A 16,917-nucleotide genomic window follows, 5' to 3' on the forward strand; every position below is an offset into this window, starting at 1 on the left:
TCCCCTTTAGAGGTGTGAACCTTTTTGGCGAGGCCTTAGACGGGTTTCTAGTAGAGGACAAAGGAAAGAAAAAGGTCCTCCCTTCAAGGAAAAAGGAGGGCAAACCAAAGAGGAGTGTTCAGCCCTTTCGGGACTCCAAAAAGCCATGGAGGGCAAGTGGTGCAAGACCACCTAAGGGACGCTGGCAACCTAAACCTAGAGATTCTAGTAGGTCCTCCTCGTATGGGAAGGCAGGACAATACCAGAAGGGACCCAAAAAGTCCCCTTCGGCATGACTGTCCATAAGAGGCTATGGCACAGAGAATCGGGGGGTGCTTGCAATGGTTCTCAGGTGTTTGGAAACAGTCGGTGACTGACAGGTGGGTACTAGATATAGTATAAGCGAAGGCTACCCATTGGAGCTTGTTCAGAGGCCCCCCCCCCCAGTCACTTCCTTCAAGTGCCAAAGAAGAAATCGGGAAGAAAACACGCATTTTGAGAGCAGTCTTGCATCTCCTTGAAATAGAAGACGTAGAACCAGTAGCGCAGGAACACAGAGCCCGTGGGGTGCGCTTGGTGTTTTTCACAGTCCCCAAAAAGAACAGGGACATGAGAGCCATACTGGATCTCAAGTGGCTAAACAGATCCATAAGGACACGCAAGTTCAGGATGGAGACCCTCAAGTCTACAGTGTCAGCAATTCAGACGAGGGACTTCATGGCATCAATAGATCTCTCTGAGGCCTACTTGCACGTTCCAATACAGAAGTCCCACAGAAGGTTCGTGAGGTCTGCCCACGACGGGAGGCATTACCAGTACCAGGCCCTTCGGTTCGGGCTGAAGTACTCTTCCTGAGTCTTCACAAAGGTTCAAGTGATGCTGCTGGCACACCTGAGGCTTCAGGGAATATCACTTTTCCCATATCTGGATGACATCCTCATAGGCCCCATCAAGAGAAGTGGCTATCAGGGCAGTGCAGCTGACTACCTCTTCAGGACCACGGATTCATAATAAACAAGGGAAAAAAGCTCCCTCCTTCCTGTACAGTCGATAGAGCACCTGGGAGTGAACATAGACACGAACAGAGACAGCGTATTCTTCTCACAGGGTTGCACTTAGCTGTAACTGGTTCCCCAAGTGGTCTGTGAAGGCACATCGGCCTCCTTCCTTCCCCTCTGTGAGCTCTTTTTTCTTTCCTTCTGCACTGGTGGCTTGGTGAACGGAGAGATGGAGCCACTCACCTCGCCTTTTATAGCCACGGCTGGGGGAAGAGTATGCAAAAAGGCTAGGTGAGCATCTTGCACCTCTAGGAGCTTTAAAGCATGCACAGATCCCATGCGGGGCTGCACAGAAGAGCATGTAATGAACAGCAGTTACAGTTAGTGCAACCCTGTTTTCTTACTGTTTTGTTTCAGCAACATTTATTATGTTTGTTATGCTCTGTTTCAGCAACATTTCAACTCTGTATTTGGATTTATGCTTGTTTTCAAATCCATGCTTGTTCTAAAATTAATGCAACACATACCCTGGTCATTCAGCGTCCTAGCTGTTGATCGCATTGACTTGTAATCTGCTTTGAGTCCCAGTGAGAATGGTGGACTATAAATAAATAAATAATAATTTGACTGGAAAGTTATCTCTTACAAACTAGTTTGCTCATTCAGAATGTACAGAATGAAAAAGTATGAGAATTTTCTTAATTTTTCCAATGAAAATATTGGGAAATTTTTGTGCGCAATTTTTAGAAATCCTTATTCAAGGACTTTTTTAAAAAATGTAAATAATTTGGCCCGAACTTAATATGCTGCAACATGTTTACTAATAATACCTGTTCACCTCCCCACCCCCACCCCCCGGCAACACTTGTAATACGAATTTCCAGGAGAAAGCCCCGTTCCGTGGCGTGGAGCATGCTGCTCCCAACGCACATACTGCTGGCCTCGGCCACGAGAGCCTGCCTTGTGGAGGCCGCGCCCAGGGTATGTGGAGGAGGAGGGGGGGTGAGGCGTGTGTAAACTCCAGGCTGAGGCTGCTAGGGCCTGGGCCTGCTCTCGTGTCCATGCATGGTTGCCCTTCTGGGGACGGGGTACCTGCCCTGGTTCTGAAATGAGCTGTGGATGTTAGTCACAAAGCCAAGAACATTCGCTGACTAACTCCTGCCATGTCCTTAGGAATGCCTCTTCCTGGACGGAGAGCGTGCCAGCGTATCTTTGGCAGTTGGTAGAAGCAGAGGCCACCCTTGGGTGGCCAATATGGCACCTTTCTGGAGCACTACACCAGCATCATAAGCCCAAGATACACCGGCAGAATAATGCCTTGTTGGCTGCCTGAGCACTCCCCACCCCTCCCCTGTGCCAGGTTGCTCTGGTAGTGTTTTACTTTGTCTTTTTAATCTTGTTCCTACATAAGATTTTCTGCACCATCCAGAGCCATACCAGAAGGGTGGAGGGTATAAATGAAATGTATCCGTCTGCTGTTAGGTGCCCCAGCCCCAAGGGATAACCTGTGTACCTCCTCCCTTAAGCAGCCTGTCCTATTTAAAGAAGATCAGCCAAGCACATGCCAGCCACAGAGGGGAGCTCTGCTGGGCATCCTTCACGGTGTATCAGCACTCCCTGATCCCGCAGGAGGGTGTGTCCTCCCCGCCCAGTTCAGCCACCAAGAAGAGAGAAGGATCAGCAACCAAGAGGAGACGCCTGGAGGGTAAGGAGGGGTAGAGGAACTGGGGAAGGAGGGGCGCTGCTCGTAGCTAGGAGGGCAGACCGGAGTCCTGCCTGGGAGCGACCCCATCTTGCTGGACAGGGTGGGAGAAAATCATGCTGCACAGGTTGAGGCTTGATGGCACAGCAAGGATGGAAACCTTGTTCACTCTGTCTTGCTAGAATCATCTGAACCGGGCAGTTCGGGCCTCCACTTGGACAGCCGTCTGCAGACTCCCTTGCTGACCTCCACCGCTCTGAAGGGAAAGCCGCAGCTTCGGTGGGGATCCCAAGAGTCTGGCTCCCAATCAGAGTTTCTCCAGAGGTGAGGTGTGGCATGCGGCCTTAAGCGAGGCGCTCGCTAGCTTATCCCAGCTGGTTCAAAATAGTTTGCAGCACTGCGAGCAATGAGGTGGGTCTGGGAGGTGAGGACGAGGACAGGCTGTGCCAGTTGCCTCCTCCGGACAGAGCCCCAGATCTGGTTCTGCTGGTGCCTCTCTTTGGGCTCAGAGGTGACAGTGGGCATGACACACATGGCAGTTCTTCTGGCCCCAGTGGCAGCCAGCAGCAGATTGGGCTCCAGCAGTGTACTGGCCCCCTCCTAATTGTCGTAGATCCAGAGGAGGTAGCCGTGTTAGTCTGCAGTAGCAAAATAGTAAAGAGTCCAGGAGCACCTTTAAGACTAACCCACTTTATTGTAGCATAAGCTTTAGAGAACCACAGGTCTCTTCGCCTGACGATGCATCTGACAAAGAGAGCTGTGGCTTTCGAAAGCTTATGCTACAGTAAAGTTGGCTAGTCTTCAAGGTGCTCCTGGACTCCCTCCTAATTGTCACCCATCTGCTTCCCTTGCATTCTTCACAGACAACCACAGTTGGGCTCTGAGTATTTCCAGGAAGGGTTTCAGAGCCAGAAGCAGCAGGAAGATGGCCATAGACAGGGCAGGAGGCCGGATCGGTAAGGATGTCTGGGTTTGGCAGTTTTTATTTATTTATTTATTTACAGAATTCCTATTCCACTTCTGCCCAATTAGGGCCACCAAGGTGGTTAACAATTAAAAACAGCATTATAGAAACACAGAATCATAGAGTTGGAAGGGACCTCCAGAGTCATCTAGTTCAACCCCCTGCACAGTGCAGGAATTTCACAGCCGCCTCCCCCTCCAGACCGCCATGCCGATTATAAAACACAGATCCAATTTGAAACCAAGAGTAAAATAATACATAAAGACACAGGCCCAGCACTTAAAACAGTGGGCGGGAAGGAGGGATCAGGGAGGAGCAACAGATGGAACAAGTTTCGGGTGAGTGGCTGTGTTGGTCTGCAGGGGGGGACAGCAAGATTCGAGTCCAGCAGCACCTTAAAGACCCAACAGGATTTCCAGGCGGCACGCTTTCGAGAGTCGGAGCTCTGACGACGAGGGCTTCTACCCTGAAAATCTTGTTGGTCTTCAAGGTGCTGATCTTGCCATTTGGATTAAACAAGAACTTCACCTGCTGGCAGAAGAGAGTGATGGAAAGGAACCGATAAATGTCCCCAGAGAGGGTGTGCCGCAATTCTGGTGCCATGACCAAGAAGGCCCTGTCTCTGGTTGTCACCCCTCTAGCCTGAGAAAAGGGGGGAACTGGAAGTAGAGCCTCAGCAGGTGATCGTAGCGGTCAGGTAGGTTCCTGTGGGAATAGCTAGTCCTTAAGCGATGCTGGCCCCAAACCATGTAAGGCCTTAATTGTCAGCACCAGCACCTTAAATTAGGCCGAGAAACAAATTGAGAGCCAGCGTGTATATACACGGTCCAATGATACGTTGCTAGAACCCACCTCAGTCAACATCCTGGATGGAGCATTCTGTACCAAGTGAAGTTTCCAAACACTTTTCAAGGGCAGCCCCATGTGGAGTACATTGCAGTAATCTAACACAGATGTAATCAGGACATGCACCACAGTGGCCAGATCTTTTCTGCCAAGGCAAGGCCACAGCTGGTTAACCGGTCAGAGCTGGTAAAAGGCAGTCATGGACACTGCTGCCACCTGCTTGTCCAGCACTAGCCCCAAGCAACGTACTTGCTCAGTTGGAGTGCCCCCCCCCCCAATTCAGAACCAAAGAGACCTCGAATCCCAGGCCAGCGCTCCCACTCACCAGCTCGCAGGGTGACCTTTGGCCAGCTACACACACTCAGCCTGATATACCTCAAAGGGGGGTTGTGAGGATAAAATGGAGCTGAATGTAAGCAGTTTGGGTTCCCATTGGGGAGAAGTAACGGGGTATAAATGAAGTAAATACTAAGCTGTCATAAATGGGTCATGAACTCAAGGCACCGTCCCCCGATCACTCAAAGTGGTAGTAATCCACCTGTCACTTAAAAAAAGATCTCTAGACAAAAATGTTGTGGCCAATTGTCATCAAGAGCTAGGCTGAGCATGCACATGAGTCCCATTTTGCAGTTACTCCACTGGTTACCTCTCAGTTACCAAGTTCAGTTCATACAAAGCCCTTCTGCCGGAGCCATCCTGCCAACAGACAAAAGGCCTGCACGCGTGCATCCTCTAGAGGTCTCCGTCTTATGGCACAGCCTTCCCAAAGAGATCGCGGATCCCCCCCCCCCCCCGACTTTTTGAAAAACTGTGCGGAACTTGGAATTTTTCAGGCCTTTCTTCCATAACTAATGGAGCTGTGTTGAAAGAAAATAGTTCAAAAAGATGTTTTTGATAAAGGGATAGGGACTGTATACTGCTGTGAGCTGTTACTGTCGTTTATTATGTCATACCAGATCGCTTCTTCTGTTTCAGCATCGTTTTGTCTAAGATTTCGGCTCGTTTTCAGATTTCTGCAGTCCTATTGTTTTTTGAATGTCCCAGCTGTTGATTGTATTGACCTATACTGTGTAATCCATCTTGAGTCTCAGTGAGAAACTATAAATGACAGAAATTAAATAGAGGTAGAAAGCTTTTCTGGGAAAAGGTAGTGATTGGATTGCCAGTCACCTTGAACTGAGCCCAGTAACGGAGTCTAGGAATGTCCCCCTTTATGTGTCTAGTAGGTTGACTCTAGATCTGGCTTCTCTGAGTGACATTCATGAGTTTTGGCCCCTGAATCCAAAGCAGAAGCCAGGCACCAGATGCCGCGATGCAGGGAAATAGAGAGAGGCTGAGAGGCATCACCTCTGAATTGGCCTCCGGGTTTTCTCACAAGGAACTGGCCTCCTGGCTCCAAAAGGTCTCTGCTAGACTTCCATGATGAATGCCGATTCCCATCCCAGCCCCACTAGAGGGACAATGATGGGGCATGGGGACATAAAGAGCCCTCCTGGGTTGGACCAGGAGTTCCTCTAACCCAGCAGCCTGTTCCATTCCGTGGCCAGCCAGCTGCCCTGGACAGCCTTCACCGTGTCTGGTAATGGATGATGGATCCACCCAGGACTCTTTTGAAGCCAGCTACACACCTGGCCATTGCTACAACCACTGACAGTGAATCCCACAATTTAATTACTCGTTAAATAAAGCAGTATTTCCTTTCATGCTGAACCTATTGCCCATCTGAAAAGCACAACCCAGAGTGATTTGCTGATGACATTCTGCCCAGGCCAGCAAGATCCGAGTCCAGCAGCTCCTTGAAGACCAACACGGTTTTCAGGGCGTAAGACTTCAAGAGACGCATCTTCCTTTGCCTGATACGAGAAGGGAGCATTGACTCGCGAAAGCGCAGACCCTGAAAATCTTGCTGGTCTTCAAGGTATTGCTGGACTGAGATTCTGCTGTTCTACTACAGACCAACCCAGCTCACCCGGTAGATGCTGCCTCTAAAACGGTTCTCCCACTGAAGCAGGCTAGCCACTTGCTTGGCCAGACAGTGACCGATAGCCAGTTGGACGTACAGGACAGAAAGCTGATTAGAACTCAGCTGCCCAACAGCCTCTGCTAGAAGCAAGGGAATGCAGAGGGGTGTTCTTGGAGCACCTTGACTGGATCTGTTACCAGAGCCCGCATTGGAGCTTACTGTATCTGGATAGTGCCTGGGAACGGAGGCAGGGCAGAACTGGCCGGGCTTGACTGCCGATTGATTGTGGCGCAACCGAGGATGGGCCCATAATAGAAGTGCAGAAGAGCGCCCCCCTCCCCCTGGAGTCTTGTGGGTGGTGACACCAAGTTCAACCCCCAGAGGAGTGTTGGGACTGGCTGTCTCTTCTCTCCCAGGCAGCCAGCTGTGAGCCTGCCTCTTGGCTTGTGCGCTGAAACCTGTTTGTTCTGCTCATGCCCTCCAGGCTGCTTCTGATGGAAGATGAAGAGGATATGATTGAGCAAGAGACAAGTGAGGAGGAGGAGGAGGAGGTGGAGATCCTAGAATGAGGAGGTGGAGCTTTTCGGATCCGAGTATGGTAAGGATGAAGTCAAAGATACCTCTTTGGGGCTTTTTAAGAACAAAATTGAGGGAATTGGAGAGGAGAACCCACAGACTGTGGCTAGGCCCTCTTTTCTGGCAGCCGCTAACCCCCCTTCCCCCAATGAGCTTCATGGAGTTCACTTGCTAAGACCAGCTTGAGTAATACTTAACATTCATGTAGCACTTCTGGCATCAAAAGTGCTTCACATACGCAGGACCTTCTTTATGAGGGAGACCGGCACTCTGTATCTTGGACGGAGGCTGAGTGGGTGGCTTGCCTGGGGCTGCCTAGGAGAGATTCGACTCTGGGAACCTCCAAGCGCTCAGGCAAGACACCTGGTCACCACGCCATGGCCTCCAGCCCCCAAGCTTGCAGGGGACGTCACTGTTGCTCTCCCAAGCTGTCACCTAAGAACTGTGGTGGTGGGAAGTGCTGACTTGCGGCAACCCCTCACGGTTTTCAAGGCAAGAAACTAGCAAGAGGGGTCTTATTTGGAGGCCTCCCATCAATGACTAACCAAGGCCAGCTTCACGCGCCCTAAAATCCCTTCCAGGCAAATGGGTGGAAAGCTTTAATGAGCAGATTCTTACTGGTGTAGACAAGAAGCCTTTCTGAGGAAAAATCAGCATGGCTTTTATAAAGAGGCGCCCTGATTCCCAACCCCTTTGAAGTTCCTGGAGAATCTCAACAAGAATTTAGGTAATAGTGATTTGATAAACAGTGTATAATTGGGACCTCCAGAAAGTCTTTGCCCATCTCCACTGCCAGAGCTCCCGAGTTGTTGAAGCAGTTGTGGGATAATAGATGGGTCACCTCATGGATAGGGAACAGGGTAAGAGGTACTGAACGCCCCCACAACAGAGGGGATGAGGTGTGTTGGCGGGGTGTGTGTGTCTGTGTCCCAAAGAATATACTGAGATTAGTAGTATTTATCATTAAACATTAAAACTAAACCCTAACCCTTACACAACTGACCCCAAAGCAGATGTTGAGGTTGTGAAAAGAGTGCCAGGAAAGACTGGCTCTGTCTTTAGCAGCAGCAGCAGGGAAGGTGCTGAGGCTTTTCAGGTAAGAGAAGGTGATGGATGCGGGGAGGGGAGAGAAAACAGTATCAAGGCTTATAAAATCATGCAGGGGTTGGAGGCAGGGGAATAAAATTTTGTTAATCTAAGATCACCACAAGTGTCCCGTTTGGATTTGAGCCTGAGTTTCCCTGCTTGGTTTCCCAATGGCTTAAAAGTCAAATTCACGCATAATAAGAAAATATCACAGCCAATATTGTAATCTCTTTATATAGATCTGTGGTGCAGCCTCATTTGAAATACTGTATTCAGTTCTGGTCTCCATGTCTCAAAAGGGACCTTACAGAGCTGGAATAGCACAGAAGAGAAACCAAGAGCATGAAGGGGTTGAACAGCATTCAATTAGGGAAGGCTGAAGAGTCTGGGAGTTTTTAGTTCTGAAGAAAGATGTCAAAGAGAGGACAAGGTGCAGGTTTATAAACTTAGGTACGGGGTAGAAAAAGTGGGCAAAGGGAGCTCTCTTCCCCCCTCCCCCCAATACTACCAGAACTTGGGAAGCACTCGGTGAAGTTGCTGGGCAAAAGATGTAGCGCAGAGAACAGTACTAAGCAAGCAATCAAATTCAAAGTGAAAACTGACGCAGACAAAACAGAAGTGATGCTGTTCAAGAAAGCAAAGGTCTTGAAGGGACGTTGTGCTTCCCACTCTTGATGGGGTTTAGCTGACCCTTGCAGACTTGGTTAAGAGTCTTGGGATTATACTGATCCAGCACTGCTGCTAGAGAAATAAATGCAGCTGCAAAAAAGCCAACTCAAAACTAGCCTGAAAGACGGCCCCCTAGCTTGACACAGCCAAACGGATCACTTGGCTTTGCGCCATGTTAACATTAAGACTAGGCAACTGTCATGCATTCTACTTAGGTCTCGCCTCGCAGTTAACTCGGACTCCAGTTGATGCAGAATGCCACAGCTCAATTATTACCAGGCGCTAGGCTGAGCATGGGTATTAGTCCCATTCTGCAGTCGCTCCATTCACTACCCATCAGTTACTGGACTCAGCTCAAGGTTTTGACTATCACATATAAAGCCTTGGTCCCTCGTGTCTGTGAGAATGCCTCCCCCCTCCCCGCTCTGCTCACCTGAACAGGGCCTTCTGCAGGTGCCACCCTACAAATGGGCCAAACCACCAGCTGCCTGTACAAGCACGTTCTCTGTGGTGGCCCCCACCCTTACGGAATGGCCTCCCTGGAGGGGTCAGGAAAGCTGCCTCTCCCGGCTTTCCCTAAACTATGAAAATCTGAATTATTCAGGAGGGGATTTTTATAAACCGAATAGGGCTACGGTGTAAGGAAATAGTTCAGAGGAGATGCTTTGGCAAAGGACAGGGCCTGTACGGATGTAGAAATGATCCCATCGGGTAGTTTCCATTTTGTTTAGTGGGTCACATCAAATTATGTTTTGTTTCAGCAGTGTTTCATCTTTGTATTCCTGTATTTGAATTGTCTGCTTCCTTCCCCATTTCTGTTGGAATGTCCCAGCTATTGACTGCATGAACTTAACACTGCATAACCCACCTTGGGTCCCCGTGAGAAACAAAGAGTGGAACTTCACTATGAGGCAGGCATGGCTCCTGGCCGTGGGGGCTGAAGGGGCCCTCTGTATTCAGAGGCAGGCTCAGTGGGGTGCCTCGGCCCTCTGCGTTCTTGTCTGGCCTGCAGGGGAACTGACTAACCAACTGGTAAAGCAGAAGGCTGAACCAGGTGGCCCACTAGCTTGATCTGAGCTGGCAGGGCTCTTCCTGTGAAGGCAGAAGAGAACCTCCACTGGAGGAGGCAGCCGGACATGGTTGGAGCAGGAGGAGCCTGAGCACGTCTCGCCCACACAGTCTCAGCCTCACCTCCCGGCCAAGTCTGTGCTTCAGTACACAACCCTGTGCTACTAGAGAACGGGGGCGGGCTAAGAATCAGTAATCACCCTTGCGCCATTGAGAGCCAGGTTGGTGTAGTGGTTAAGAGCGCGGGACTCTAATCTGGAGAGCCGGGTTTGATTCCCCACTCCTCCACTTGAAGCCAGCTGGGTGACCTTGGGCTAGTCACGGCTCTCTCAGAGCTCTCTCAGCCCCGCCCACCTCACAGGGTGTTTTGTTGTGGGGATAACAACAACATACTTTGTAAACCGCTCTGAGTGGGCGTTAAGTTGTCCTGAAGGGCGGTATATAAATCGAATGTTGTTATTTCTGGGGACAACTAATTGGCCCAGCAGGTGGCTTTGGTCTGACCCAGCTCCACTTGGGTCCTTGGTTCTTAGGCTTTGCTACACTTTGTTGAATATCCATCTAGTACTCAATTCTGTTCTTGTGCATCTACCCTTTCTGCAGCAGCCCATGAGCATGATGGCTTTCCTTTGGGTACTGCAGCCAGTATTGGTGCTTGGAGAGGCACACGGCCCTTTTCGGAAGAGGGTCTGTTTAGCAGTCTTGGTCCACAGCTGATGGCAGGACCTGTCCTGCAGGGCCCCTGCATAGAGCGCCGACGAGCGGTCTGCTACGCCTTGATTCCTGTAGTGAGCACTTGGTGGAAATGGTGGCCCGGCGCTGCCTGCACTCCTCCGTTCAGTCTCTTTCTCTTTCTCTCTCTCTCTCGGCAGGCATCCCAAGGCAGCTCTCGCAGGATGCAGCACGCGCCTTCCCTCCCTCCCTGCCAGTTTCTCAAGAGCATCTTCACCACACTGCCTGCCTGGGTAGCCGATGGGCGTCTGTGGCTCTCGAGGGTTGGGCTGGCATCACTGGTTAGCCCGCCAGCTTGTCACCTCTGTACCCAGATCTCTGTTACTGGGAAGAGACAGTTTACTTTCATTTCTGAACTGCTTGGTGTTAGGTACGATTCAGAAAACGTTGACTCTTGGCTTCAGCTTGTTCTCCCACCCTGTAAAGGAGGCCTCGGGAACTCTTACTACTCAACTCTTTATTAGTCAGTTCCTATTAATGTTTCCTTGTTTTGCAATAAAATGTTTTTGTTGAAGCAGCCCCTTTGGCTCAAGAAGGAAATTGCTCTTAAGGCCTGAACTCGTGTGTTCAGGTGGCTGTGCCGTTAGAAAGAACAACTATCCTGCTGCACTGAGGCGGACGACGTAGGACTCGCTATGCGTCACGTACCGCACCCAGCGGTAAGGGAGCTTTGGCTGTGGCCCCGCGAAACGCAGGAACCTGATCTGCAATCCGGAGCAGGTGTAGGCTGGCACTTCAAAGGAGAGGTTCGCGGGCCCCAGCTCCCGCAGCATGGCCCGGCTCAGCCCTGGCACCTCAAGCTGAAGGGAGAAGGAAAAGGTTGTTAAACAAGGCCTTTGGGTAGGAGGCGTAGTTACCGATAAGTTCACCGGGGGCGGGGGCGGGGGGGGCGGATGTTGCTGCCTCCCGTACCTTAAAAAGGGCGGAGAGCTGGGACCCGCCTTGTGCTCTGGGTACAACCCACTCAATGGATTTGCTGTTCGGCTGCAGAGCTGCTGTCTGCTCAGGACTGCTCAGTTCTTGCGCAAGGCTGGGGAGAAAATACACGAGGTAACAAGAGGAGCCTCCACAGGGCACGGGAGGAGTGGCGCTAGGCCTCTCCTAGCCAACTGTGCAGCTCTGCAACCCGAGTGGCATTAAGACAGCCCCCCACTGCTGCTGGAAGAAGTTTCGGGGCATCAGCTTTAGAGGACAGCTGAGAAACAGCCCGCCTTACCTCAGAGTGGCTCTGGGGACAGGCAAGTGGAGGCAGACATTCACAGCATGGCTACAAGATAGATAATGACACACACGGCAGTTAGGGAAGGAGAGGGTGGGATCTTCAAACCGGTGTGGCTTCCCCTCCCCTTTCCACTGTAACCCCAGCGGAGGACTTTTTACCTCTTGGGTGGCAAGTCACAGCGCAGCTTAAGGTAAACATGCAACCTGTGTGGAAGAGGGGAAATACGCAGAATAAGACAGTGCGGAAAGCCCTTGGTCCATCCCCTTGTGTTCTGGGTATGCCCAGCAGCCTGGCACCTCACCTGCCACTGGAATCGTGGTTGATGGTGGGGAACAGATGAAAGGGCAGGACGGAAGGAAGGTCATCTGCCAACTGGTACTGCATCAGGGTCAGCTGGGTAAAGAGTTGCAAAGGTCAGGGGCAGTAATCCCCCTCTCACCCTGGGTAAAAAACTACTGTGCTTTGTCCTTACCTCCCCTTGGCTGGGGTTCACACGGAGAATGCGGCTGCGCTCAAATTCCTCTAACTTAACGGAGTTATGGAAAGAGCACTCATCCACGCGGACTGTTGTGCCGTAACCTGGGGGGGGGGAGGGCAGGGGGCATCAAGGAGGAAAAAGGTTCCTCAAGGTAAGGGGTCATGGGCAGGAAGCCAGCCACTCACCTCTCAGCTCGGTCTTGCCCACACAGAATTCCTCGGTGAGTCCGATCCGCATCTCTGCAAGGGGGACACAGGCCTCTGTCAGGGACCCCCCCCCCCTCCGCAAGGAGTGCCGTTCTTTCTCGGCATCCCGTTCCCTGTAACAGCAGACCTCCATTCCCTCGTTCCCCACTGGCCTTGCTCCTGTTCCCTGCAAAGGCTGCTGGTCTGTTATGAGTCCCAAACGTAAGCAACATCCACGTCCACCAGGGAGGCCCGTTGGGGGGGGGGGGAATAGCAAACTTTCCAGCAATTCTGGGACCACCTTGTTCTCCCCCAACTCAGGTGCTCCAACTCAGACGATGTGTGAAGCAAACTGCTGTGGAAAAAACACTGAGGGGGACCAGTGGGCTGTGGCTCCTCTCTAAGCAACTGGGTAAGGGGCAGGGGGGGGGGAACACTGCAGAGAGCGCGCGCTAGCCCTGTCCACAGCCAAAGAGGGCCCCAGAAGAGACGTCCTGGCAAAAACCTCCCATCCTCTTGGCAGGTGAAAAAAGACCAGCAGGACGATTATAGAGCAGCCACGCTGCCTCGGCCCAGCAGCCTGCCAAGTCCAACATCTACTTTCCAACGTGGCCAGTCACAGGCCACGGGGAAGCCCACAGGCAGGGCCACGGATGAGCACCAACAGGGCGGTCAGAGTCCCCGTTTGGCTAACACTCAGCAACAGGCCTCCATAAATCTGTGTCCTGCCTTTAAACCCATCCAAGCCAGCAGCCATCACCTCACCTTGGGGCAGGGAGTTCTACAAGCCAACCAGCAATTCTGCTTGTGTTTTTAATCTACTGCCATGTTCGTGGTTGTAGTATCTTTCTGCTATGCGCATTTTGTAGGCCTCTGTGATGTCACCCCCCAGTCACCTTCTGATCTAAAAAGCTCCAAATGTTTTAATTCTTCCTCATAAAGAGGCATCCCAACCCTCTGAGCCATAGCTGAGATGCTTAAACTTGGTCCAGAATCAGCACTTGTTCTCCCAAGACAAGTCATGGCCCGTTTCTTTTCTTGAGCTGGTCTGCCGGATCCCTGAGAAAAGCACAGCCAATTCATGCTTTTGCTTACCAGAGCAGCCAGGAAAGAAGCTCTTGAGCCGGATTTCACCCTGCACATCCGTTTTCATAGGACTGCCCTTGGGGGAGAAAAAGAAAGAAGCAGAAAGACTCAACCCCTCCCCCCAGCTGGCAGCATCCTGCAGATTCAGGAATGAACAGGGCAGGAGGAGAGATCTGGCTTCCCCAAGTCTCCTTAGCGCCAACTCACATTCACTGCAATGACCACAGTAAGACGCTCAACCACATCGAGGAAGACCTCAGGCCGCACACCCTGGAGTGAAAAAAAGAGGTAGGAGCTGGAACGTTCTCTGACCTTCAGGGCTAACTCGCTCACGTGCCCCTTCAAACGCATGGGGCTGCTCAACGGGGGGCCAGCTAAGCCAAAAGCCTTTCCATCCCAAGTGAGATGGAAGGGGTGTGTGTGTGTGTGTGCCTCTTACCTGTTCTCCCCTCAACGGCAGGACAGGACGGGCAGCTGCACAGCTGGGGGCCACTTTGCTTTGTTGGGTGTCTGCTCCAAACTGAAACCACATTAAAGGGGAATGTTGGAAACATAACTGGGTTGGCCAGAAGGCAGGGATTAAAAACCCTTTCCCGAGCTGACACCCTCTAGAGCTACAGCAGCAATGGGCTACAGCATGTCCGGAATCACCAGGGACGAGGAGACGCTCAACCTTGTGAGGAAACGGTGACAAGCACAGGAATTTAAAAAGACGCAAGTGCCCTTCAGTAGGAGTTGTCTGCCGGGAGAACACAATCAGCAAAATGGGCGCTGCGACAAATTGTATCACGAAGTGATTTGAACGTTAGCTATGACAACATTTTCAGACTGTTGGTTTGCTTTCATTTTAAGTAGGAGTTTCATATAAAGTTAAAATCTACGCTAAACATTTCCGAGCATTGAAACTGGGCTGCAACTGGGCTGGTGCCTAGGCAAAGCCCCCCAGTGGCACGGGTCTAGCCAAATGTAACTGGCCAGGAAACAAGTGTTACAGGCAAGGCAGGACTCTGGGTGTCCAGAATCCAGGTCTCATTCCTCTTTACAGGCTGGCCTTCAGAGATTGGTTTCATTGACCAAGTCATGGCTGCTTCTAAGGCTAGGCTACCACAAAGACCTCTACACTGGACTGCCTTTGAATAGGACTAGAAGCTTCAATTGAGCCATAGGGCAGCGCTCAAGATGGTTCACTGGTACGTGTTCCATGGCTCACCAGGACACGAAATCGGCTTCCAAACAATTCCAAGTGTTGCTTATTACCAAAAAACACCCCCACCCCTCCGATGAACCTGCAATGCCTCCTCACCCCCCGACCAGGAATGAGCAGGAAGGGATGGGGCTGTGTCCTTTGTGGTCCTGGAGCTACGAGGGCCCTCCCACCTGATGCTGAGCACCTTGGAAGGGTCCAGTGAAGACGCTTAGTGCTCGGTCCTAAACCCCAGATACTGTCAATTCTGCATGGCTGTGGCTTTGGTCTATACCCTGTTCCCTCTTAACAACCGAGAGATCCAGCCCCTAGAATCCAAGAGCATTGCAACAGAGCCCCCGTTCACTGACATAACAGCATACCGGCAGCACCCCCTATATCAGCCAACCAAACCAGTGATGCTGGCCTGCCTCCCCGATCCCATGCTGCCTGCATTTTCACACACAGCACAGCAGTGTGCCTCCCCGCTGTGCTGTTCCCTGTGGCACGGCATCTGAAAATGGGTGCTTTGGCTCTTGAAAGCCTGCTCGGAACCATCTGGCTGGTCCCTCAGGTGCCCCTGGACCGAAGTCCTGCTCTTCTACTGCAGACCGACACTGGCTCTGCCGACTTGAATCAGGCCAGCAGCCCCTTGCCTGCCAGGACGGTCTGCTTTCCAGAATTTCAGGCAGATGCCTGCACATCGACTGCTGCCTGCTCCGTTTAAACGGGAAACAGGAACTGAGCCCCGGGCCTTCTGCTGCGTGTAAAGCAGCTGCTCCACCTGCAGGGTGTTACAGCAGGGCCTCAACGCCCCTGTGGCTGCGTGTCGGTGGAGTTGCTTTAACCACTGGCACAGGCCCTGTCCACGCCACTGTTGGGGCGTATCAGACAGATATGCGGTGTGGGGCTCTTTGGATCCAAAACGCAGAGAAGGCGGCAATGCATGAGCAATCGCCACCGCAACAGAGGGCCGGACGTTAAAGGGCTCGCCTCCCAGGGTCCTTCTGGGGGGGGGGCCTGCGTTCCCTATCTATTTCCGACCTCCGCAGCCTGCCTTTCCTTCCGGACTCACCAGGCCCACGGTGCTGAGGTCCAGGAGGCTGAAGGGCTGGCCCAGCACCGGGTCCGTCTGGACGAAGTTCTTCAGCACCTCCGGGCTGGTCGTCTGGATGTAGCCGTAGTCCTGCCGGAGGAGCAGCCAGGGGCACTCAGCGGCCGAGCGGGCCACCGGGGCCGCTCCCAGGGCGCGTCCGCGGGCTGATCTCGCTCTTGGCGCGGCCGGCCCGACCTGGCCCCACCAACCGGCCCCTTCAGCCGCGCCGACGGGGGGGCTTCGAGGAGGGGTCCCGCCCTCCCGCCCCGGCCACTCCTCCCCCCCCCGCCCGCCGCCTACCAGCAGCTCGTCCAGCAGCTCGTAGACGAGGGCGAAGTTGAGGCCGAGCGTCTTCTCGTTCAGGGCGCCGCAGTAGTCCCGCAGGAGCGCCACCAGCCTGCCGGCGGGGAGGGAACCGGGCAGGGGCGGTCAGCCGGCTGCGCCCGCCGCCCCGCCCCGGGCAGAACCGCCTCCTCCCCGCCGCCGCCCCGCGCTCACCTGCAGAGGAACTCGACGGCCAGGAAGGGCGCGGCGCCGGGCAGGAGGGTGGCCACGAAGTACAGCCCGGCGTGGCGCACGTGGGCGAAGTGCCGCCCGCCCTGGGCCTGCGGGGCGAGGAGGAGGAGGAAGGAGGGCGGTCAGCGCGGGCGGGCGGGACGGGGCCCCTCCTGCCCGCCCGCCCTCGGTCCCGTCCCTACCAGGAAGACCGGCGCCCGCGCCCCCGGCAGCGCGGTGATGCGGCGGTAGAAGGCGGCCGCCAAGTCCTCCGAGCCGCCATCGCCGCGGACTGCGCCGGCCGGTCAAGGAGGGAGAACCGCCGCCGCGGAGGCCCCGCCCCGCCCTCCCGCCGCCCGCCGCCCCTCCCGCCCTCCCCCGCCGGGAGGGAGGATACAGTCGCGGTAGACGAGGCGGTCGCCCTGCGCCGACAGCACGAAGACCTGCGGCAGCATCGAGCACTCTGCGCAGGCGCGGCCGGGCGCGGCCGGGGCCTGGGGCGTCACGTGGCCGGCGCGGGGCGGGGCCCGCTTTGGCGCCACTTTCCCGCCGGCTCCGCCCCCCGCTCAGTCGCCGCGGCGGGAAAAGC

The 16,917-nt window shown here is 53.4% G+C and overlaps 2 protein-coding genes across 2 annotated transcripts in view; one reads left to right on the plus strand and one right to left on the minus strand.

The window, feature by feature from the left end:
* STAG3 (stromal antigen 3) overlaps positions 1-7,021 on the plus strand; it is a 63,148-nt gene extending 56,127 nt beyond the window's left edge. The window contains exons 29-32 of the mRNA XM_054980499.1: positions 2,507-2,682; positions 2,862-3,003; positions 3,543-3,635; positions 6,937-7,021. Coding sequence (XP_054836474.1) covers positions 2,507-2,682; positions 2,862-3,003; positions 3,543-3,635; positions 6,937-7,021 — 496 coding nt within the window. The remainder of the gene's footprint in view (positions 1-2,506; positions 2,683-2,861; positions 3,004-3,542; positions 3,636-6,936) is intronic.
* A 1,306-nt stretch (positions 7,022-8,327) lies between these two features.
* AP4M1 (adaptor related protein complex 4 subunit mu 1) lies at positions 8,328-16,894 on the minus strand. Its single transcript, XM_054980558.1, has 15 exons — positions 16,726-16,894; positions 16,532-16,620; positions 16,332-16,438; positions 16,134-16,230; positions 15,813-15,923; positions 13,994-14,074; positions 13,762-13,824; positions 13,564-13,630; positions 12,469-12,522; positions 12,278-12,384; positions 12,107-12,198; positions 11,964-12,008; positions 11,800-11,850; positions 11,496-11,613; positions 8,328-11,383 (listed from the first exon to the last, which is right to left on the minus strand). Exons 1-15 carry the CDS (start codon positions 16,781-16,783, stop codon positions 11,180-11,182), a joined length of 1,344 nt encoding a protein of 447 aa, XP_054836533.1. The 5' UTR covers positions 16,784-16,894; the 3' UTR covers positions 8,328-11,179.
* Between the last annotated feature and the right edge of the window lie 23 nt (positions 16,895-16,917).

Source organism: Eublepharis macularius, chromosome 5, assembly GCF_028583425.1.
Source record: "Eublepharis macularius isolate TG4126 chromosome 5, MPM_Emac_v1.0, whole genome shotgun sequence".
Taxonomy (NCBI): Eukaryota; Metazoa; Chordata; class Lepidosauria; order Squamata; family Eublepharidae; genus Eublepharis; species Eublepharis macularius.